This window comes from Brachycentrus maculatus, unplaced genomic scaffold (genome assembly GCF_059751285.1).
Source record: "Brachycentrus maculatus isolate JH-2025_06_01 unplaced genomic scaffold, ASM5975128v1 h1tg000863l, whole genome shotgun sequence".
Taxonomy (NCBI): Eukaryota; Metazoa; Arthropoda; class Insecta; order Trichoptera; family Brachycentridae; genus Brachycentrus; species Brachycentrus maculatus.
The window spans coordinates 233,393-260,106 of record NW_028281589.1 but is presented as its reverse complement, the minus strand read 5'-3'; the positions used below and the strand labels follow the sequence as shown (position 1 = coordinate 260,106).

At 34.2% G+C, this 26,714-nt stretch overlaps 1 protein-coding gene across 1 annotated transcript in view; it reads left to right on the top strand.

Annotated features, from left to right (window-relative positions):
- The window catches only part of LOC148299993 (nephrin-like), a 212,650-nt gene that overhangs the window by 111,926 nt on the left and 74,010 nt on the right, over positions 1-26,714 (top strand). The window contains exon 7 of the mRNA XM_088275413.1: positions 18,178-18,331. Within this exon, the coding sequence (XP_088131539.1) occupies positions 18,178-18,331 (154 nt within the window). The remainder of the gene's footprint in view (positions 1-18,177; positions 18,332-26,714) is intronic.

The following is a 26,714-nucleotide window of genomic DNA, read 5'->3' as shown; positions in this document are numbered from 1 at the left end:
GGGAAGAATGTGTTGTTTTTGCATTTCAAAGAAAGGGTATTGTTTAATATTTTTTAAAAATATACTTAACATTTTTTATATTGAGAAAAAACATTTAAGTTTTACCTAAAAAGATCTGTTTCACAGTGAAAAGTTCAGTAAGTGGTTTGATATTTATTTTTAATACGTTTTTAAATATTTTTTAACTTTAAAAACGATCTCCTGACAAATCATTTTTTTTTTTATTTATGACGTTGTTGAAAGGAGTGAGCGACATGTTAGAAGCTTTATGATCTTCTTCACCTTTGAAAGTTCATAGTCATATATAAGCTTGTATTTTTCCAAGTATGCAACTACAACTGTGCAAATAATTGGAACTCCTAGATATGTATATTTAGGAGTACAACCAGTGGCGGTACTTCCATAGAAGCCCATAAGCCTGGCTTGCCTAACAACTCCGAATAAAAATTACCAAATCTGCATCAAACTATTAAAAATACATAATTAGGGTATGGTTGTTTTTAAATTATCGCGCGCTTGCTCGTGGTACTGGAATAGCCGAGAATACAATGCATTGTTTATCTTTATAATGTTTTTTGGGGTTTACTGTACTGGAAATGGTATGAATGGAAGAAATTATAGGTACGTCATGTATTCACGAAAGAGAAAAATAAGGGCTTGCCTTACTGGAAAACCCTAGGCACGCCACTGAGTACAACTATACTGTTTGTATACAACATTTTGAGTTTGTCCAAATACTTGTTCACAAAATCTGGATTATCTCCAATTACAGGAGTTATTTTCATATTATTAATAATATGAAAACAACTCCTGTAATTGGATATAATCCAGATTTTGTGAACAAGTATTTGGACACACTCAAAATGTTGTAAATAAATTATCTATCCAAATTATAAGCTTATTAATAAAAATGAAAATGGTATTTTCTGGCGTTTCTCATGTGTGTGATTATAATCCAGGATTCGGACCTCACATACAAATATAAGAGTTTCTGCTTAATAAAAAAGCTTCTTTACATCTCACCAATAGATGTCTCTAGTGAAGTTCTAGTGATTCAAGAACAAGGTTTCTAAATTGGTTCATATATATAGAACTTCCGAGAATTTGAGTAGTGTGGTGGTCAATAATGGGTAGAATTGGTGAATGTTACACGTGTGTAAAGTGATCACTTAAACCAGCCTATGACGGTCGTCGGCCCCGTAAATGCCCAGACTTCCATATTCTTCTTCATCTTTGATGAGATGTCAAAAAATAGTACTGTTTGTATATATAGGAGGACAACTATACCGTTTGAGCAGTATAGTTGTCAATTATGGGTAGAGTAACGATCACTTAACCAGTCCATGATAGGTCATAAGCCCTGTAAATACCCAGACTTCCACATTCTTCTACATTCTGATGTCGTGATGTAAAAGTAACTCTTTTAAGTATAGATACCCCGATTTGAGAACAAGTATATTCGGAGTTTCCTCCGTAGTGTAATGGTCAGCATGCTCGGCTACCGTTCTGAAGGTCCCGGGTTCGATTCCCAGGGAGGTTTAATAAATATAAGTGATTTTTTCACTCTAATATTTATTCAATATTACACTGGACTGGTACCTGGAGTGGAGGGCCGATCACCTTTCCTTCATGTGTAATCGATCGAGATAACGCTGCGTTTATATGAAGCAGTGCCCTATGCAGCATTGGGGTGTGGTAAGGGTTTTATCATTATTATATTCGGACACTTTCAAAATGTTGTTGATACACAAATTCGCGCAACTCCAACAATAAAATATGGAATTCAGAAATACGGAATTAGTAATCCCAGTTCAATTATTATTTTTCGTGTCCACAGTCTCTTTGTACCGCTCTTCAGTAAGAGCAAAGGCGTTTGCAAACATCGTTTAAACTGAAAGTTTCAGCGACTGAAAACTGGAGGAACGGGTCCTGAAACTTTGAAAATGGCACTTTAATATTCCCAAGGCGAGTTGAATTAAAGTGTTTAAAGACTGAGTTAAGAGAAAGATAAATAGATTTTAAGGATATTGACATATTTCTTACCCCGTTGCGACTCTCTCTCGGCTGCAAGATAATGGCGACTGTCATTACAATCAACCCATTAGTTATTTTTTATAACATTTTTAATGTTTCCATATACTTGATCACGAATCTGGATTATCTCCAATTAGTATTTTATTTATTGTTTCGGCATTAACTTTGTGGTAAGACATGTTACAATGATTAAAGAAAACACTTGTTTTATACCACTCGAGTTTTATTAAAGACTACATGTTTCAGAAGTTAAACTTCCATCATTCAGGTCTGTATAATAACTAAAATATAAAATATAAAGTTGTTCTATAAATAAGGAGAGGGGAAAGTAAGGGGAAGGGGTTATAATTTTTCCTTTGTTTTCAAACTCCGTCCCTTGACTAACCCCTTCCCCTTACTTTCCCCTCTCCTTATTTATAGAACAATTTTATATTTTATATTTTAGTTATTATACAGACCTGAATGATGGAAGTTTAACTTCTGAAACATGTAGTCTATAATAAAACTCAAGTGGTAAAAACAAGTGTTTTCTTTAATCATTGTAACATGTTTTACCACAAAGTTAATGCCGAAACAATAAATAAAATAACTCAAAGTTGGAGATAATCCAGATTTGTGAACAAGTATTTTGGCACACTCAAAATGTTGTAAATTAATTAGCTGATGAAATTATAAGCCAAAAAAATTCATTAAAAGGATATTTTCTGGCATTACTCATGTGTGTGTATATAATCCAGGATTTGGACCTCACAAACAAATAAAAGAGTCTCTTCTCAATAAAAAAAAAGCTTCTTTCATCTCACCAATAGATGTCTAGTGAAATTCTAGTCAATTCAAGCAAAATGTTTCGAATTAAAATAGTATATACAACATATAGAAGTTCCAAAAATTTGAGTAGTGTGGTTGTCAATCATGGGTAGAATGGGTGAATGTTACACGTGTGTAAAGTGATCACTTAAGAACCATTTTGGGTGATTCAGTAAGTTGTTATTTGGGGTTGCTATGCAATGAATAATAAAAATAACATTAAGGATTTTTACGGAGTTTGTGGTGGTTTTTGGTGAGAGTATTTTAATGTTTTTGACTTGAATAAACCCTGATGATGAAAAGGTTCTTGTCGAAATCCATAGGTTAAATTGTATTAATAAAAAGGTGGTTAAAACTAAGTTATTTAATTTTATAATAATATATATAATAGTAAAATCCTTTTCCGCACCGCAATGGTGCATAGGGCACTGCGTCATATAAACGCAGTGTTATCTTGATCGTTTACGCATGAAGGAAAGGTGATCAGCCCTCCGCTTCAGGTACCAGTCCAGGGTAATATTGAATAAATATAACAGTGAAAAAATCACTTATATTTATTTTACCCCCCTTGGGAATCGAACCTGGGACCTACAGAACGGCAGCAGAGCGTGCTGACCATTACACTACTGAGGCGGACAAAATTTAATTTTGTCAAGTTTATAAAATGTGCCACAAAGTATCTGCGGAAAACATTCAAGAAAGAACTTTAAACCAGCCTTTGACAGTCGTAAGCCCCGTCAATGTCTAGACTTGCACGTTCTTCTTTATCTTTCTTGAGATTTCAAAAAAATATAAAAAAATATGAAAGTTTTAAAAAAATAACAGGACGTTTTAATTTTTTTTTACCGGATTTTTTTTTCTTTTTATCCAAAGCTTTTTAAATTGAGGTCTATCATTTAGAGGTTTTGCTGTATTTTCATTAATCCCAAGCCACCTTGCCGTTGCTACCAGTTCCAACAAGCTACACTTGCTGTAATAAAATTTCTCGACAGCATACAAAGATGCACAGTGTTTACTTTTGCTTGCGGAAAAATGTGCAACGGGGGTGGTCTACAAGGATGTGTGTATCAGTGGCGGTCGGTGACTTTTTGTAGAAGGGATGCTGGACTTCAAATGTTTATACTCGTACTTACTGGTACTAGATATCAAATACGCACATCTAGACGCCATCTCCATAAATCCAAAACTCAATAATTACAGATACAAAATATCATTCTCAAACGATCTTTCTACTCCAAAATGCAACACCAAGCAATTTCAGCAAAACTTCAAATATTTGGCAATCAAACATTTCAATAAACTCCCTAAAGAAATAAAAAAATAGATGATATAAAAATCCTTAAGAAAAAAATTAAAGCTCTTTACATTTAAATCTTAAAAAAAAATATGTATAAAAAAAATTATATATTTTATTATATAACATTAAACCACGAGTGTAAGTCCCTTTTCAAGCACAAGAGCAGAGACTCTTTTAAGGAGAGGCACAGCGAATCGAAATATAAAAGTCCTCCATATGTATAAATGATTCAAATGTATTATGTTATAAATAAAAATGTAAATATATTAAATGAATAAAAATAAAATATCATCAATTCAAATATATTTAATTAAATTATTAAGCAAATCGCAGGTTTATAATATTCAATAACAGTTTAATTTTTAGTTTCAAAAGTAAACTGTCAAAGTAACGCGCGCACTAATAACAATCTAATAGAGTATTTGATTCTGTTCATTATGCACATTAGTATTAAAGACGTTTTTTGCACGTCGGATGCTGTCATTAATATCGTATACAGTTGATATGGATGTTGGCTTGCGGGGTTCACAAATCGCATCCAGTATTGCTTGTTGACGTGCTTTTTACGCGTTTCACAGTATTTGAGAATGTATGTGTATTTAGACTCGCCCGCGATCTTTGTATCGTGTCGCTCGTTGCGCGTACGCTGAGACGGGACGATATACGCACGTTCTTTTATAATAATTATATTTGTATGATTGTGTACAGCGCTGTTTTTATAAAAAAAATAACATAATATGGTCGCTGTAGAAATATAAAAATATTTATATTGCAGTATTGCTGTTTTGTCCGCCTCCGTCCCGGGTTCGTTTCCCAGGGGGGGTCAAATAAATATAAGTGATTTTTTCACTATTATATTTATTCAATATTACCTTGGACTGGTACTGGAAGCGGAGGGCTTATCACCTTTCCTTCATGTGTTAACGATCGAGATAACACTGCGTTTATATGATTCAGTGCCCTATGCACCATTGGGGTGCGGATAAGGGTTTTTTGAATTGCTGTTTAAGGATAGAAGTTCAAATCTTTTTACTCTAAAATGCAAGGGACGCGGAGCATCCGCAGCACGTATGGACGGACCGCGCCTGGTATGTATGTGTGTGTTTGTGTGTGTGAGCCAAGTTTGCCCCATGCACCATTGGGGTGCGGATAAGGGTTTTTTGAATTGCTGTTTAAGGATAGAAGTTCAAATCTTTTTACTCTAAAATGCAAGGGACGCGGAGCATCCGCAGCACGTATGGACGGACCGCGCCTGGTGTGTATGTGTGTGTTTGTGTGTGTGAGCCAAGTTTGCCCCAAATTGCCCTAACCAGAATCACGTAAGCAAACAGTTCGTGACTACGGGACTAAAGCTACAATCGATTCCAGATTACTTGCCCCAGTGTTTAAAAGGATGCAAAGATTCTCAAATGTTTTCCTCTCTTTACAGCGTGACTATTAGAAATGTGTGTTTGCACTTATTACGTGCGTCCACGTCTCCATTTTATGCTCCTCAGAAGCTGCGTTTTATTAATAATAAATAATAATAATAAAACCTTTATCCGCACCCCAATGGTGCATAGGGCACTGCTTCATATAAATGCAGTGTTATCTTGATCGTTTTTACACATGAAGGGAAGGTGGTCAGCCCTTCGCTTCAGGTACCAGTCCAGGGTAGTATTGAATGAATATTACAGTGGAAAAATCACTTATATTTATTTGGCCCCCCTTGGGAATCGAACCTGGGACCTCCAGAACGGTAGCCGAGCGTGCTGACCATTACACTACGGAGGCGTTTTATTAATGGATGAAAATTTAATAAATAGACTTTCTTGAATGAATCACGTTTTTATATTCACAAAATTAAGTTTACAAATAACTTAGATTACAAATTTTATATTCCCTTTTAATTTAAGTTAATAATTTTAGTTGATTAATTTAATATTAATTAATTTAGAAAAAAAAAGCTAACTAACCATCACGCCGCTTCCCCGCAGGGGTAGGCAGAGAGAATAGAGCGCCACACCACTCTGTCCTTGCAAACATTCTTCGCCTCCTCCACGTTCATGCATCTCCTCATACATACCCGCCGATTGTTACGACTCCTAACCTGACCACTTTCAAGTATTTGGCATACCTGATCGTGCCATGTTTTTATCGGTCTTCCTCTGCTTCTTTTCCCGCTAACATTCGCCTCATAATTTTTTTTCACCGTTCTTTCCTCACTCATTCGTTCTACATGTCCAAACCATCTCAACACACCTTTCTTAATTTAATTAATTTAAGTTAATTATAATAATTTAATGGTGAGCTAATATACTAATATTTTTAAAAAAGAAAAAAAAGTAATAATTTTATATATCGCTCACTCCTTTCAAGAAAGTCATAAATCAAAAATCGTCAATTTCCAGTTGTGCATGTTATCGGAATGCCCAAAAAATGTACTATATCCCAGCAAAAGACACATATTTTTAACTAAATATTTACCCGCTACAGGGTAGAAAATGTTGTTTTTGCATTTTGAAGAAAATGTATTGTTTAATTATTTTTTTTTAAATTTACTAAATATTTTTCAAATGGAGAAAAAAACCTTCAGGTTTTACCTAAAAAGATCTGTTGCAAAGTAAAAAGTTCAATAAGTGGCTTGATATTTATTTTTAAAACATTGTGTTATATTTTTAAACTTTAAAAACGTTCTCCTGAAAAATCAAGTTTTTTTTATTTATGACGTTCTTGAAAGGAGTAAGCGATATGACCTTCAGAGTGGTAGCTGAGCGAGCTAACCATTACATTACAGAGGCGGACGAATTTAAATTGGAAGTTATTAAATTTTAATTCACAGTAAAATTTTAAAGGGATACAAATTTTGTTTTACAATTTTTTTATAATTTTCGTTTGTTTCGTAAAATAAATGTTGCTTTGCAAGAGAAGGTCTGTCAGAAAGCCTAGATGCTTCTGTATCAGATCTGGGAATGCGGTTGGGACTACTGAAAATGTACGATGAGATGCCTGAATGTATGGAGAATGAAAAGAGTCTGAAAGAATTTAAGAAGATGTAAATATATATAGATATGATGTAATTTAAGCTTGTATTAAGATGTCCGCCTCCATGGTGTAGTGGTCAGCGTGTTTAGCTACCGCGCTGGAGGTCCCAGGTTCGATTCCCGGGGGGGGAGGTGAAAATAAATATTAGTGATTTAACACTGTAATATTTATTTAATATTAACCTGGATTAGTTCCTGAAGCGCAAGAGTGATCACCTTGCCTTCATGTAAGTAATGATCAAGATAACACTGCGTCAATTTGATGCAGTGCCCTATGCACCATTAGGTGCGGATAAGGGTTATAAAAAAAATAATTAAATGTAACATAAGCTATTTGAAGAAATTTTGAAAAATTAAAAAAAAAAAAGCTTTTTTCAATGTCCTCCGCGCCACACTTTTACATTCTCTGAAACTCTATTACTATTACCGATCTCTTCTTATACTCGGGGTTCTTTGCCGGTATCTTTTAGTTAGCACGTGGTGCAAGCCGCAAATACAAGTCGAGGCAAGTTGGAGCATATGCCTTCGGGCTTACTTTATTTCTCTACCTCGCTGGCTAGCCTATAAAACTATTTTACTGTTTGATTTATAAAATATCGCTGGTTGAGGGAGTTCGAAACATGGGAAGAAAAAATTATAGTACTTTGGCCATATCATGAGGGAAATGAAAACATTTTGTATTTATAATAATATATATATATATATATATATATATATATATATATATATATATATATATATATATATATATATATATATATATATATATATATATATATATATAACCCTTATCCGCACCCAAATGGTGCATAGGGCACTGTCATATAAACGCAGTGTTATCTTGATCTTTTATACATGAAGGAAAGGTGATCAGCCTTCCGCTTCAGGTACCAGTCCATGGTAATTTTGAATAAATATTACAGTGAAAAAATCACAAATATTTATTTTACCCCCCTTGGGAATCGAACCCGGAACCTCCAGAACGGTAGCCGAGCGTAATGACCATTACACTACGGAGGCGGACAAAATTTTTGTATTTATTTATTGGATAATTTATATAGCGCCGTTTTCGTAAGAAATTACACTATGCAGATTTTTTTACATTTAAAATGACATTACTATATACGTCGATATTGTCAATTGAACATACTATATGTAAAAACAACTCCCAAAATTAGAGTAGTGTATAACCATTAATGAATTTTATTTCATTACACATGACTAGTTTCGAAAACGTCTGTTAGTTTTCGAAACTAGTCGTGTGTAATGAAAGAAAACCCATTAAGTGGTTATACAAATGTTTATATTATTTTTTGACATCTCATCAAAGATGAAGAAGAATATGGAAGTCTGGGCATTTACGGGGCTGACGACCGTCATAGGCTGGTTTAAGTGATCACTTTACACATGTGTAACATTAACCAATTCTACCCATTATTGACAACCACACTACTCAAATTCTTGGAAGTTCTATATATATTAACCAATTTGGAAACCTTGTTCTTGAATCACTAGAACTCCACTAGAGACATCTATTGGTGAGATGTAAAGAAGCTTTTTACTAAGTAGAAACTCTTATATTAGTATGTGAGGTCCGAATCCTGGATTATAATCACACACATGAGAAACGCCAGAAAATACCATTTTCATTTTTATTATTTAAGCTTATAATTTGATCAGATAATTTATTTAAAACATTTTGAGTGTGTCCAAATACTTGTTCACAAAATCTGGATTATCTCCAATTATAGGAGTTATTTTCATATTATTTAAATAATATAAAAATAACTCCTTTGATTGGAGATAAGCCAGATTTTGTGAACAAGTATTTGGACACACTCAAAATGTTGTATACAAATGTTTAATTAAAAAAAATCATCATGTCATTCCACAAAGTTAATGCCGAATCAATAAATAATATAGAGTAGTGTGTTCATCGATCATGGGCAGAATGGTGATTTGATAAGTGTGGCGTTCTATTATCGCGGCCTACCCCTGCGGGGAAGCGGCGTGATGGGTAATTAGTGCGTTTTTTTTTATAATTTACGTGTATATTTTATAATTAGGATAAAAATAGTCTCTTTTAGTATAATTTGTAAAAAAAATATCGTATTAGTTTACCTTAAAAGGACCACCACTTACAAGCTATTACCATAAATCTAGCGGTCCTGATAAGGGCGTTTGCTTTTAGCCTTAGACTCGTGAGGAATTTGTGTTTTATCTTTGAGTTTTTTTGGGGTTGGAATGCGACAAAATACACTGTCGTACTAAGCGATAAGGTCGTATCTGCCTTCGAGCATTTTGAGAAATTAAGCGTTTAGTATTTGTATTTTTTTAATTAAATTTTAAAAAGTAATATACAAAACTTGTGTGCGACCCATCATGACATATCACTCACTCCTTTCAACAACGTCATATCGCTCACTCCTTTCAAGAACGTCATAAATCAAAAATCGTCAATTTTCAGTTGTGCATGTATTCAGAATGCCCAAAAAATGTACTATATCCCACCAAAAGTGACATATTTTTAACTTAATATTTACCCGCTACAGGGCAGAAAGTTTTGTTTTTGCATTTTGAAGAAAAGGTTTTGTTTAATTATTTTTTAAAATATACTTAATATTTTTCAAATAGAGAAAAAACCTCTAGGTTTTACCTAAAAAGATATGTTGCACAGTAAAAAGTTCAACAAGAGGCTTCGTATTTATTTTTAATACATTGTATTACATTTTTAAAATTTTAAAACGTTCTCCTGAAAAATCAAGTTTTTTTATTTATGACGTTCTTGAAAGGAGTGAGCGATATATCAAAATACTTGATTTTTCAGGAGATCGTTTTTAATGTTTAAAAATATAATAAAATGTAATAAAAATACATATCAAGCCACTTACTGAACTGTGCAACAGATCTTTTAAGGTAAAACCTGAATGTTTTTTCTCCATTTGAAAAATATTAAGTATATTAAAAAAAAAAAACAATATATTTTCTTCAAAATGCAAAAACAACACTTTCTGCCCTGTAGCGGGCAAATATTAAATTAAAAATATGCTGGGATATAGTACATTTTCTGGTCATTCCGAAAAACCTGTATAAATTATCTAAAAAAATAATACTGGCCAACAGTTTAAGACTTTTATTTTGTAACTGGCATGAAAACACCTGATCTTTATGCACTTTGCATAGCTGAATTCAAAAACGAAAGCAAAAAAATGTAGCACGTCAGATCTTTTAGCTTTGGATATTTTAAATTCTGATAGTGACCAAAGTTTATATTATTATTTATGTATAGTTTGTATTTTTATATAATGCTATCGTATTCAATATTAATAAGTTAATATATTTCCGCTGTTACTCCATAATTATCCATACTTTTTTTTAATCCCTTAGACCTTAGACTAATGCATGTCTAGATACCAACCACTATTACGGTTTCAACGTATGGGGTCCATACAAACAATAATATGGCTGTAACATCAAAACTTGACGTGATACAAGCTTGTCACCATATAGACTTTGAATAAGAACGATTAACTTAGTCCAAATCAGTCACCAAAATTTCATATTATTTTTTGACATCTCATCAAAGATGAAGAAGTATATGGAAGTCTGGGCATTTACGGGGCTGACGACCGTCATCGGCTGGTTTAAGTGATCACTTTACACACGTGTAACATTCACCAATTCTACCCATTATTGACAACCACACTACTCAAATTCTTGGAAGTTCTATATATATGAACCAATTTAGAAACCTTGTTCTTGAATCACTAGAACTTCACTAGAGACATCTATTGGTGAGATGTAAAGAAGCTTTTTTTTAAGCAGAAACTCTTATATTAGTATGTGAGATCCGAATCCTGGATTATAATCACACACATGAGAAACGCCAGAAAATACCGTTTTCATTTTTATTATTTAAGCTTATAATTTGACCAGATAATTTATTTACAATATTTTGAGTGTGTCTAAATACTTGTTCACAAAATCTGAAAAAAACTTCTTTACATCTGACCAATAGATGTCTCTAGTGAAGTTCTAGTGATTCAAGAACAAGGTTTCTAAATTGGTTCATATATACAGAACTCCCAAGAATTTGAGTAGTGTGGTTGTCAATAATGGGTAGAATTGGTGAATGTTACACGTGTGTAAAGTGATCGCTTAAACCAGCCGATGACGGTCGTCAGCCCTGTAAATGCCCAGACTTCCATATACTTCTTCATCTTTGATGAGATGTCAAAAAATAATATGAAAACAACTCCTGTAATTGGAGATAATCCCGATTTTGTGAACAAGTAATATGGACACACTCAAAATGTTGTAAATTAAAATTTCAGTTACAAAATCATTGTTGGCCAGTGTAATTACTGCTATTACTTTCATATTCAGGAGCGATTGGCTTTCTGAAATCGATGTCAGATCGACCCCGAGCTGTGAAGAAATGCAAAACACTTCAATCAATTTGAATTCAAACGATTTTTTAATTCGGGAATACTTCAGGCGATGGCTTGTCGCTTTAGCTCGATGAGGCGAAATATTGCACCATTATTTCCAATTGCGTGTATCCATCTCCCTTCATCCCCTTTGATCCCGCAGGATAGAAGAGGGTAGAAATACTGGAATATGTACTACGTGTACCGAAAGCTGTAGACCAATTTTGTTTTATCATATATTATGTCGTTTCGACCCTAAATAAAAAATAAATGAAGTAGTTGCTTCATTAAAACTACAGTATATTTTATTTATTGTTTCGGCATTAACTTTGTGGTAAGATATGTTACAATGATTAAAGAAAACACTTCGTTTTTTACCACTTGAGTTTTATCATAGACTACATGTTTCAGAAAATAAACTTCCATCATTCAGGTCTGTATAATAACTGATGAATGATGAATGATGGAAGTTTAACTTCTAAAACATGTAGTCTATAATAAAACTCAAGTGGTAAAAAACCAGTATTTTCTTTAATCATTGTACAATATTTATCATATCAGACACTGGATTTTTCGTCCGCCGGATGAGATGTCAATATTATTCTTCTTCTTCTCCGTCTTATTCCTCATTTTGAGGGTTGTGACCTTGTTCCATATAAAGGCCAAATTATGAATTATCTTGAAAATTTAGAAATCCAAAAAAACCTGAATTCTAATATAATTTATTAAATAATATATTGTTTCAAAATTCTTCACCATTGCTTTCCATTTTTCCTTCCCCTTACTTTCCCCTCTCCTTATTTATAGAACAATTTTATATTTTATATTTTAGTTATTATACAGACCTGAATGATGGAAGTTTAACTTCTGAAACATGTAGTCTATAATAAAACTCAAGTGGTAAAAAACAAGTGTTTTCTTTAATCATTGTAAACTACAGTATTATGTTTTTTTCTGATTTTTACTTTATTTTCAAGTACTATCTACCCTCTGATTGCAAACAGCTATATATGGTATCAAACGTTTCGATCAATACCATTACTCTGTTTTTAGTCGTTTTTTTTGCAGGATTTTTTTTATTGAAATGGCGTTTAATTTGTAGAACTCCATTTTAATTTTTGTATTAAATGTTAAACCACTGTTTTTTTTAGTACACTAAGTTGTTTTTTATTTACAACATTTTGAGTGTGTCCAAATACTTGTTCACAAATCTGATTTATCTCCAATTAAAGGAGTATCTTTCATGTATTTTTTTTTGACATCTCATCAAAGATAAAGGAGAATATGGAAGTCTGGGCATTTACGGGGCTGGCGACCTTAATAGGCTGGTTTAAGTTATCACTTTACATACGTGTAACATTCAGCAATTCTATTCATTATTGACAACCACACTACTCAAATTCTTGGATATTCTATATATATATGAACCAATTTTGAAACATTGTTCTTGAATCACTAGAACTTCACTAGAGAAATCTATTGGTGAGATGAAAAAATCTTTTTATTGAGCGTGAAAAGAATTTCTGGTGACTGTCGTCAACAGGCCTTCCGTTCGACATTTTGTGTTTTCTAATTAAATTTATTTTATATTACTCTGGATTGGCCCCTGAAGCGCAGGAATGATCACCTTACCTTCATGTAAGTAACGATCATGATAACACTGCGTCAATACGATGCAGTGCCCTATGAACCATCGGGTGCGGATAAGGTTCAAAAGAATTAATTTACTGTATAATTGGGCGAATTATGTTACCAGGGTAGCAGAAATGTATAGGAGATCTACGTACAATTGCGAATATGTGAGTCTGGACATTTAGTACTGAAATTCTAAACTTACGATTTGTCGCTTAAATTTCCTTTTATTCCGTCGCATTATTTTTTACGATGCCATAAACGCCGCGGCACCCTGTATTTTGTATTTCGCAAAATGAATCTTTAAATATAATAGCTCCAATTTGTTTCTGGCGGAGGGCGACCTTCCTCGAGCAAGATTTCAGGGCGGTGGAAAAAATTGATACCCTCTTTGCAAATTCTCGGAAGAATTGAAATTTTATTGATGAATTAGGCGTGGGGAATTTTTCCCTGACGAATTTGGATAAATTTGCTGATTTTTCCTTCTCCCCGGAGAGCGATTGTTTGCTTTTCCTCGGCGAATTGATCCGAGAAGGCTTGCCTAATTTTAATATTATTTTCATCTAGAATACGATTTTCGGAATGTAATTTTTGGCGAATACGAAACGCCATCTGCCGGATTTTCAATATCTGTTAATTTTTATACAGGTTAGACATAAATTATAATAGGTGTCTCTGTTTGAGATAAATCCTCAATCGTATATATCGCTCACTCCTTTCAAGAATGTTTTAAATAAAAAAACTTGATTTTCCAGGAGAACGTTTTTAAATTTTTAAAATATAATGCAATGTATTGAAAATAAATATCAAGCCACTGATTGAACTTTTTACTGTGCAACAGATCTTTTTACGAAAAAACCTGAAGGTTTTTTCTCCATTTGAAAAATATTAAGTTTATTTAAAAAAATAATTAAACAATACCTTTTCTTCAAAATGCAAAAACAACACTTTCTGCCCTGTAGAGGGTAAATATTAAGTTAAAAATATGCCGCTTTTGCCGGGCATTCTGAAAACATGCACAACTGAAAATTTACTTTTTTGATTTATGACGTTCTTGAAAGGAGTGAGCGATATCTGGTCAAATATAAGCTAAAATAAATTGAAAATTACGCTTTCATTCGTTTCTTATGTATGTGAATATAATCCAGGATTCGGACCTTACAACCTACTATAAGAGTTTTGTGCTCGATAAAAAGCTTGTTTTCATCTCACTAATAGATGTCTCTAGTGATGTTTTAGTGATTCAAGAACAATGTTTAGAAATTGGTTCATATATATAGAACTTCCAAGAATTTGAGTAGTGTGGTTGTCAATAATGGGTAAAATTGGTGAATGGTACACGTGTGTAAAGTGATCACTTAGGCTCCTAAGGGCTCCTGCTAAATAAAAGGTTTCGTCACCCTATCATAGATGTCTCTACTGAACTCTTGCATACTATGTTTCGAGTTTGATCAATATATGTATCGAGAAGTTTCAATAAAAGTGTGGTTGTCAATCATGGGTAGAATAGGTGAATGTTACACGTGTGTAAAGTGATCACATTACTAAGGTTATGACGGTCGTAAATACCCAGACTTTAATTTTTTTCTTCTTCAAAAATAAGTGGTCGTCAATCATTTTTGTATGAAAAATCCGAATTAGGATTATTTTGTATATGATTGAAAATATCCAGACTGGAATATTTTATTATGGGGAAATTCGATTTTTTTTAATTAGCTAACGTCCAAGTGACTCTGAAATCTAGCTACGGCTTATGCAACACCGTTTATCATGTCCCTACTCAGGCTTCAACTTTATAAGTTTCATAGCCTATGCCTACTCGTGAGTGGATTTACTCTTTATGTTTAAAGTTACTATAATTTCATGTATGAGTGAAAATTCTAGGTAAAAACACTGCCTCGCTATTTCGCTAGAGGCATAAGTTTTTACATTTCATTGATTCTAAGTTAGCAGTGAAGTTACTTAGGTGTATGATTTTGGGGAAATTCGATCTCGCGAAATTCCTCCATAACCGATGACGCTATCCGCCAGTGGCGAGCCGCCTCCCTCGCCCGCCGATAAAATAGGAAAAAAAATTGAAACCAGTTCGGAGGCAATTAAAAGATTTCCCCAGATTTGGGACTTCCGATATCTGGCGGTGACATTCGGCCTAATTTGACGTCACGTCTTAAGTTTTTTTCCCTTTACCGCCTTCCGTCGCCGCCTTGTTCCCATGACATTTGAGAGCGAGCCGATATTGGCCCGAATTTCACGCTGAATCGAAAAAAGGAGACGGGCAATCCTAGATTATTGATGTGAAAATTTTAAATTTGAATACAGCAAGGGGACTCTTTATTGACCGGTTTGGTAGGGAAAAAGACGGATAAACGGGATTTATGGATTATCCAAATATGTATATTTACACACGCAATGCTTCTATTTCCAACTGCGTTCGCCTCGTATATTTGTTTTACAGTTCTTTCCTCGCTCATTCGTACCACATGTCCAAACCATCTCAACACACCTTTCTTAGTTTAACTGGGATGCTTTTTTCAGCCTTGCATTATCTCCTTATTTAATTAAATTGTTCAAGTAGGATAAAATAGTTTTAAACAAAAATTTTCACGAACAAATTACTAGAAATAAGGCTAAAATAAGAATAAACAAAAAATAATAATATTCATTCTATCATGCAACAAGAGGTGGGATGGTTTTGGCTGTATTAGTCAAACTTTAATTATAACTGGATAGATTTAACCACAAAGTGACTGACGAATAAATTAATGAAAGAAAATAGAAGCCTGGGTATTTAGATGGAGAGGAATATGGAAGTCTGGGTATTTTTATCAAGAAAAATATGGAAGCCTGGGTATTTATATGAAAAAGAATATGGAAGTATGGGTATTTAGATGAAGAAGAACATGGAAGCCTGGGTATTTACACACGCTATTTGACATGGTATTCTATGGCTTCACGGTTAGGGTGGTACGCCCTCAGAGGTCAAGGCTGTTTCCACATTTCACTTACGACACGTGAGCTTTTTACCTATTACATAAAACCGCCCCTACACGGAATCAGAGGGTAGTAGATATTACCAACCACCCTTCTGCGCCTCCCCCCCAATATGTCCGTCCTATTAACAAAGTTATCAGAAAATTAGTTTTGTATGATAAGGCAAACGATTCGGTCGAAAATTGACACCGAGTTTTCTAATCTGCGCATTTAGCGACTTTCATAACTAGACCTTTTTCCTACCTTTCTTGGACTATTTACTCAGATATTAAGCAGATGTACCACAATAAATATGAAACAAAACTAATATTTGTATATAACCAGTCACCGAGATTTTTATGTCTACCGGTTTCGAGTCGTACCCGTCTCTTCGTCAGGACAATCACTACCACATCATGCAAACAATACTACCCCTCACTACCATAGCACTATTTACACACTTGAAACTAAACAAAGTGTTTAACACATGCGATTTTTGGTTGACCCGAAGACCAACATGCACTAAGGGTTGCAGGACAAACATGCGTTTTTAGGTATTCGGGTCGACCAAAAATCGAATGTGTTAAACATTTTGTGCAGTTTCAAGTGTGTTAATAGTGCTATGGTAGTGAAGGATAGTATCGTTTGCATGCTGTCGTAGTAATTGTCCTGACGAAGAGACGGGTACGTCTCGAAACCGGTGGTCGGTGGAGAAATCCCAGTGAAGACACACGATTGTATTGCTTGACTTTTGAACTTGACGCGTATCACGTACGACAAATATATTCACCAGGGGTTTCACTTTCAAATTCCACCAAAACACCCATCACATTTAGCGCGCGAATACATTGTAATATTGTAATTTAATACCTCGCCGGATCTCTGTGATAAACAGCACTGGCAAACAAGCTGGGAAATATCACATATCGCTCACTCCTTTCAACAACGTCATATATCAAAAAACTTGATTTTTCAAGAAAACGTTTTTAATGTTTTAAAATATAACACAATGTATTAAAAATAAACTTTTTACTGTGCAACAGATCTATTTAGGTAAAACCTGAAGGTTTTTCTCCATTTGAAAACAATTTATTATATTCAAAAATAATTAAACAATACCCTTTCTTCAAAATGCAGAAAAAACATTTTCTGCCCTGTAGCGGGTGAATATTAAGTTAAAAATATGCCTCTTTAGCTGGGATATAGTACATTTTCTGGGCATTCCGAAAACATGCACAACTGAAAATTTACGATTTTGGATTTATGACGTTCTTGAAAGGAGTGAGCAATATATGATATGTATCATAAATTATAATTTCGCTTGTCGCAAATTTGGCGACTCATCACTGTTTTTAAAGTTGCTGTTTATTGAGACGTTTACGTCTGACAATTTGCTGACAATTTCAAAAGTTGCGCAAACGTGGATTAACAATATTTATTTACAACATTTTGAGTGTGTCCAAATACTTTCACAAAATCTGGATTATCTCCAATTACAGGAGTTATTTTTATATTATTTTTTGACATCTCATCAAAAGATGAAGAAGAATATGGAAATCTGGGCATTTACGGGGCTGACGACCGTCATAGGCTGGTTTAAGTGATTACTTTATTCTTGGAAGTTCTATATTATGAACCAATTTTGAAACATTGTTCTTGAATCACTAGAACTTCACTAGAGACATCTATTGGTGATTAGTTCAGGGTCATATTGAATAAAAATTAGACTGAAAAATCACTAATATTTATTTTGACCCTCTTAGGAATCGAACCCGGGACCTCCAGCATGGTAGCCTGGCGCGCTAACCACTACTCTATGGAGGTGAACAAACAAACACAAAACATTATCAGCAGTCGTATTAAAAATATGTGGGATTGAATATTTTTTTATTAAATAATAGTACTGGGTTTAGATAAGACCCCTGCGGGACTCCTGAAGTGATTTTTTGGCCATCCTATAATTTTTTGGTATTTTTTGTTTCAGACCCTCCTGGGGCACCTTACATTGAAGGTTACACAAGCGGAGAGATGGTGAGAAGAGGCCAGACAGTGGAACTCGTCTGCAGCAGCCGAGGAGGCAATCCACCAGCTCAGCTGGTCTGGTACAAGAACGATGATCAAATACAGATGACGTACAGGTAGGATAACTTATAATAAAGGTCTTATTTTTCTGCAAAATTTTTCTTATTGCTGATGGCTGTGACCATATTTTCTTGTCTTTAAAATATTATAGGTACATATTTGTCTTCCATCTCATACGACATACCGCCATTCGCATCGCTCCAACCACTTATGAACTTGTGGCTGTCTAATTGGATCGGTTCATCTAGTGAAGATCTATTAGATAAAATGTTTTTAAAAAACTTACTAACTAATTATCCGCCGCTCTTCTGTAGGCGGAAACAATAGGACGCTATACCAATCTGTCTTTGCAAACAATCTTCGCCTCTTTTGCATTCACGTCTCTTTTTATACATACCCGCCGATTATTCCGACTCCTGACCTTACCACTTTCAAGTTCCTATTTTAAAAACTCGATCATGCTCGATCTATTCAATCAATTTCAAAGCCTTCATCCGCATCCGATGGTGCATAGGGCACTGCATCATATAAACGCAGTGTTAACTTGATCGTTAATACATGAAGGAAAGGTGATCAGCCCTACGCTTCAATTAATAGTCCAGGGTAATATTGAATAAATATTAGAGTGAAAAATCACTTATATTTATTTGACCCCACCCTGGAAATGTACCTGGGACCTCCAGTACGGCAACCGAGCGTGCTGATCATTATACTACGGAGGCGGACTCTTGATACGTTATTATTATTAAACCATATCCGCTCCCTAGGTGGAGCATATGGAGCCCACAAACTGTCTCCAAGATTTTCTGTCGGCTGTCAGCTCCCTTGCATCCTCCCAAGACAGACAATACGCACTTTTGACTTCAACATGCCCAAGTATTTGAAATACTGTATCATACTTGATTATCCTCCTATCTAGTACCAACATTTTACTGTTATCACTTATCCAAGAAGTTTCTGAAGTACATATCTCTACATGGGAGAGTACAGCTACTATCCTTGATTCTACCGACCGAGTTTCTCCAGGGTATGCTTGGCTACAATAGGTTATAGACTAGAAGAAATGTGTATTTGAATACGCATTTTTATCCATTGTTGCGTGGTACGATCGATAATTCTGAAATTATCCGGAGCATTGGTCTGTATGTTCCCGATAGTTACCTAAGACAGCGACGATATAGATTTTTCACATTCCTATACACAGGACCAACCTGCCGATGGTTATGCCTGTAGGAAGAGCTACCGCTATGTTGAACATTATCACATTGGATATTGATCTGTTCCTTGTGTCCGAAGGAGTTCTCCGTAGCGGGATCCTTCTACACCTTTAAGTCTTCTTGATTACTTTTAATATGTTAGCCTTGAAAATATATCAAAAAATATATGTATGTATATTTTTTTGTTGAATAAAATTTTTGTTGTAAATCTAGCCTATAAGTCGTCGTACCCAGAGTTCCTCTCTCTTTTGTAGCATAAATTTCTTTTTTTAGTTTGTTTATCGATGATGGAAGTAGGTTCTATAATTTTAGGCATATACTACTAATTATAGATGTAGTCGTATGTATCGAAATTGACCCAATATTATTTAATAAGCTTATTGACAATTTGATCCAATATTGATGAAAGACAAATACGTTAAATAATCACCGGAAAGGAAACGTAAATACGGAATATTAATAATGAGTCGACAAGTCGTATTACAAAATAATCGGAATTTACGAGTCAATAGGAAACGAAACAAATTAGTTGGAAAACTAATTAATGGGCTTGTTGACTTTGGAAATCATTTTGCAAAAACTTCAAACATCAAATTTGGCGATCGGCTCCAAACATTTAAAACTCAAAATACAGTGGAACGTCGAGTTATGAAACACGGTGTAACTCCATAAGCCTTACGGTGGTCAGCTGTATTCTTTCACAAGCTGTTCAATTTTTTGGACAGCCCTGATCTCCTAAATCAAATTAAGCTTAGCGTGCGTCGAAGAGGTACTAGGCAAAAATCTATATTCGCAGTATTTTACATAATGCAAACTATGCCATGTTTTCTCCGATTCCGCGGCTTCACATGTTAGCCAATGCTTTTGAACTTATAGATTTATTAAATATATTGGTATCCACCTTGAAATCTGTACTTTTTTCTTTCTTTACAATTTTGTTTGAAATTTAATATTCACCTGTAGATGAAAACAACTGTTGTTTTAAGTGGTATTACACAAGTGTTTAATTTTTTTTAAATAAACCGAATTCACACGCGTAATAACGTAACACCGAATCCACACGCGCACTTTCTACAGAGCGTCGTCGAGTGTCCGCTTTCCGCTTGTAGTATCATTCTTGAGTCGTCCTTTTTAAGGCCGGACAATCTCTAATTTTTTAGTGTTTAATTTTTTTTAAATAAACCAAATTCACGTGCGCAATATCGTAACACCGCATCCATTCGCGCAATTTCAATATAGCGTTCACTTTCCGCTTGTTCTATCGTTCTTGATTGGTCCTTTTTAGAGCCGGACAATCTCAATTTTTTTTTGTGTTTAATTTTTTTCTTAAATAAACCGAGTTCACGCGCGCAATATCGTAACACCGCATCCACTCGCTCAATTTCAATATAGCGTCCACTTTCCGCTTGTACTATCGTTCTTGAGTGGTCCTTTTTAGGGCCGGACAATCTCTCATTTTTCAATTAGGGACCCTTATTTTTCGCTCGGGAAGTTCCGGGAGTAGGTACTCGCCCCTCGGGACCCCCGGCCGAGATCTTCCTGCTGCGGAACCAGTTTAAACTAAAGCGGTCTCGTCTAAGGACAGACCCATAACCATAATTTAGTTTTAATGCCGGTGTTGTGCGGTTCAGTTAGCGCGGTTCTGTCTTGAGCGAGTTTTAACATCTCGCGAATGGACGGCCAGGGGAGGTTACTCTAGAAATACTGTTTTTATTTATTTATTTATTTATAAAATGACAGCTTTATATGTAGTTTTTTTTACACACAGAGATTGATGCTTGTTTGTAATTGATAGGTCCATTATCTTAAATATCTTATAAGGCGTATATGAGTTCGTTGTTGAAGTCTGGTTTGTAAGGCTACCCATTGATAAAGATAAACATATCGCTCACTCCTTTCAACAATGTCATATGTCAAAAAACTTGAGTTTTCAGGAGATCGTTTAAGTTTAAAAATATAATAAAATGTATTAAAAATAAATATCAAGCCACTTATTGAACTTTTTACTGTGCAACAGATCTTTTTAGGTACAACCTGAATGTTTTTTCTCCATTTGAAAAATATAAAGTACATTTAAAAAAATAATTTAACAATACCTTTTCTTCAAAACGCAAAAATAACACTTTCTGCCCTGTATCGGGTAAATATTAAGTTAAAAATATGTTGCTTTTGCTGGGATATAGTATATTTTTTTGGCATTCCGAAAACATGCACAACTGAAAATTGACGATTTTTCGTATTAGGCGTTGTTGAAAGGAGTGAGCGGTTTATTAAAATTTGGTCGGACAGTATAAATAAACATTCAGAAGATAGAAAAACAACATGGTGGTGATTATATAAATACTTCTACTACTACATTATCACGCCGTTGACGCAGGGGTAGGTAGGGAGGGTGGAACGCCACACTCTTCTGTCCTGACATACACTCTTCACTTCCTTCACATTCATACATCTAGTCATACATGCCCTTCGAATACGCAGACTTTTGACACCACCAGATTTTAGGTTCTGATTGATCTGATGGTGCCTTGTCTTTTTCGGCCTCGTTCTGTTATACATATACTTTCTTAGTCATTCTCTTAGTCATCTTAGTCTTCTTTCTTAGTCATCTTTGACTTATTATTAAAATCTATTTTGACACGAGTATTTCAATGCATTCCGCATCATTTTCAAACTTGTCAATATCGAGTGTTTCAAATACTTGAAATTAGCCTGGTCAGGAGTCGGAATAATCAGCGGGTATGTATGAGGTCAAGCATGAACGTGGAAGAGGCGAAGATTACTTACAAAGACAGATCGATGGTGCGTTCTATTCTCTCTGCCTACCCCTGCGGAGAAGCGGCGTGGTGGTTTGTTAGTTAGAATACTCTCCTTAATTTGAATGGCTTTCAGTGTGTCTTAGTTTGTTAAAATATTTTATTTTGTATTATTTTTTGTCATCTCATCAAAGATGAAGAAGAATATGGAAGTCTGGGCATTTACGGGGCTGACGACCGTCATAGGCTGGTTTAAGTGATCACTTTACACACGTGTAACATTCACCAATTCTACCCATTATTGACAACCACACTACTCAAATTCTTGGAAGTTCTATATATATATATATATATATATATATATATATATATATATATATATATATATATATATATATATATATGAACCAATTTTGAAACATTGTTCTTGAATCACTAGAACTTCACTAGAGACATCTATTGGTGAGATGAAAAGAAGCTTTTTTAATTAGCAGAAACTCTTTTATTATTATAGTATGTGAGGTCCGAATCCTGGATTATAATCACACACATGAGAAACGCCAGAAAATATAATTTTCATTTTTATTATTTGCTTATAATTTGACCGGATAATTTATTTACAGCATTATGAGTGTGTCCAAATATTTGTTCACAAAATCTGGATTATCTCCAATTACAGGAGTTATTTTCAACTTTATCTATTATTTACTATAGTTATTTAGTAATATTTGAAAATAACTTCTGTAATTGGAGATAATCCAGATTTTGTGAACAAGTATTTGGACACAATCAAAATGTTGTATTTTATTTTAGTTAATTAAAATGAAACATTTTGATATTTGGCATTTTGAGATGTAGTTTATAATGTAGACTTTATTTTGACATCAATAACTCATTTTCCGATCTAGTTTTCCTTCGTTCACTTCAAACACACTCGTATCTATTCACATCCGTCACCGTATTTTGTTTATAACTTACACAAGTCGAGTGAAAATCAGAGACTCTCAAATACACGTAAAAGTTTGTGATGTGTGAAAGAGTTTTGTAATTTCAAACTACATAAAAGAGTTTCAAAATCTTAAACAGTTTCAAGATGACAATACAGATGTTCATATACTTGAAAATTTCATGGCGAAATAATGAAAATAGATGAAGTTTCTGTTTAAAAACTTTTCTAATTAGTATATTTTGAATGTGTCCTAATGTTCTTCTTCTTGGCTACGTACCAACTTGTCGTCTTTGTAGACTTTTAGGGTCAGGTCTCCTAGTCCTCAGGTTGTAGGTCCTTCTATCGTGGATAACATCCCTTAGGTCACGGCTTCGAATCACGTTATCCTTCTGTAGCATCCATGATTTTTTTTATTTTCCTCTAGATGTCTTTCGAGGAAGATCCATGGTGATCGCCTGGTTTACAATATGTTCAGGTTCTCTGCGCCCTATGTGCCCATACCGTCTCAATTGCCCTTCCTCTACCTTAGAATTGATTTTAGTTACACCCAGACTTCCACGAATGCGTGTACTCTTTATTTTGTCTCTAATGGACACTCCAGCTGATCATCTTAGCATATGTATTTCAGCAGTTTCTAGCTGCTGTAGGTGTGTCCAAATTCTAGTCTTCTTCGTTGCCTTCCCCAGCTAACGACATCTTCCATCTCGCATATTCTCTTAGCCTGGTGTTCCTTATTCTATCTCGTAGACCCAGATATGCTTCTTAGAGTCTTCATTTCTGGCACTCTTAGCGGGTTTTTGTTAATGCGGTGTCCGCTCAGCGTTCGATCCCATATGTCATGATGTATCCTACACAAGTTTTATATATTTAAATTTTGCTGCCGATCTTCACGTCAAGGGTTTTCCATTTAGTATTTTTCAGGTATTTGAGATGACTGCAGCCTTGTTTACTTGCCCAATTACTTCACATGGTAGATCCGTTTGACCACACAGGTATTTCATCTTTTCCACCTGTTCTGCTAAGACGCTATCAACAGTTACGCTACATACCACCGGGATCCGAGATAACAAAATGTCTTTGTTTTTGACAAGTTTAAAGCTCTGCAAACACCCAAACTTTGATATTCTTGATCTATGTTGATATGTCACAAAAAATAATTGTAAATTTAGTTAAATGTTAGTAATTTTACTCGCAGTACAGACGTATCTAATATCTCTCTCCCCGCTAAGTGCCTCCCAGAGAATACGTAATATGTATTTATGTTCATTTGAGGACTTCTTTGGAACTAAATAGGGTTGAGGAACGACACTTCGCCCTCTTCCACTTTGAAGCCCGAGACGTTAGTTGTGTGTAATTGTTTTAGTTTTCTCGCTGCGAATCGTAAATACGAGAGCTTTGATTTATACCGAGTCAAGCCCCATACGCCCCGAGAAGGGCCGCTCGGCGCGCGGAGTCAAGTCTCATATGCCCTGAGAAGGGCTGCGCCAACTCCGCATAATGCGCTGAAAAGGGTTTAAATATAAATGTAAAACATTATTTTTTGACATCTCATCAAAGATGAAGAAAAATATGCATTTACGGGGCTGACGACCGTCATAGACTGGTTTAAGTGGTTCGCCGGTCTCTACAAGGGTAGGCAGAGAGGATAGAATACCACAACAATCTATATTGGCAAACAATCTTCGCTTGTTCCTTATGCATCTATCTCCTCATACATATTTGCCGATGAACCAAATCATACAACATTTTGAGTGTGTCTAAATACTTGTTCACAAATCTGGATTATCTCCAATTATAGGAGTATTTTTCATTTTTATTTTTGACATCTCATCAAAGATAAAGAAAAATATGGATATCTGGGCATTCACGGGCTGACGACCGTCATAGACTGGTTTAAGTGATCACTTTACACACGTGTAACATTTACCAATTCTACCCATTATTGACAACCACACCACTCAAATTCTTGGAATTTCTATATATATATGAACCAATTTCGAAACATTGTTCTTGAAACACTAGAACTTCACAAGAGACATCTATTGGTGAGATGAAAAGAAGCTTTTTATTGAGCAGAAACTCTTTTATTCGTATGCGAGGTCCGAATCCTGGATTATAATCGCATACATGAGAAACGCCAGAAAATATCTTAGCTTATAATTTGACCACTTAATTTATTTATAACATTTTGAGTGTGTCCAAATACTTGTTCACTATAATTATAAATTACTCCTATAATTGGAGATAATCCAGATTTGTGAACAAGTATTTTTTCGCCTAGTTATGGGATTTTCAAACGAATGTGAAGATTAAATGGACTGACGGTCCTTATATAGCTATAGGTACCTACTTTATTACCTTTTTTCAATAGTTTTGTCTATCTGGTAACGGAGTATTGTTTCTTCATCCCTTATGCTTGGAATAATGCATAAATTATAAATGTTTCCGTATAGGAATCGAGTATTAACCAACCCTGTTTCGAAGTGTAGAGTTTACATTGTTCCCAACTATGTATACTCGTTAGGACCGCAAGGGATGCGAATATTCGGGCAACTCTCTGTAAAACCGCAGCGAAAGGAGGTTGCGAATTTTTGATTGAGTTGGTATTTTCTTCAAGAAAATACATCGTATAAACCCTTATATAGTAAACGTATATATATATATATGTATATATATATATATATATATATATATATATATATATATATATATATATATATATATATATATATATATATATATATATATATATATATATATATATATATATATATATATATATATATATATATATATATATATATATATATATATATACGTATATATATATATATATATATATATATATATATATATATATATATATATATATATATATATATATATATACGTATATAATTATATATATATATATATATATATATATATATATATATATATAACGTGGTAATATTTTCCTTCGTAAAGTGGGTGTATAATAATAAAATAAACAATGTGTTGCTTTGTAATAAAAGTTTATAATTAAAGTTTATTCTTAATTTATCTTTATAATATTTTTCTATCTATCTATCTGATTCTGACAGTTCAGAATATTATATTTTTTCTATCTGACGTCTTTTGTTTTATTCAGTGCGACGCATGCGACATCTGGTGGTAGATCTGTTTTATATGGGTACAATATGTAAGTAGGTACTTAATAAAATGTATAGGTAGGCGTGGTGGATTGTTTTGACGTTCTATTATTACTGCTTACTCCTTAAGGAAGCAGCATTTTGATTTAAAAGCTAATCAATCACAGACTTCATAAGGTACCCTAAATCATCCATTTTTTAATCATTATCCAAATAAATTAATTTTATAAATCTGCTATAATTCGTTAGTACTTTGACTTTGGTTTATTATAAAGAGGTATTACTAGGTAGCTTTAAGCGAGTGACTGATTTTTGGAGAGACGAATCGAGAACGTCCTAGCCAGACTATACGAGTACCTACACGATTGCGGCTATGTTGTTGTCAC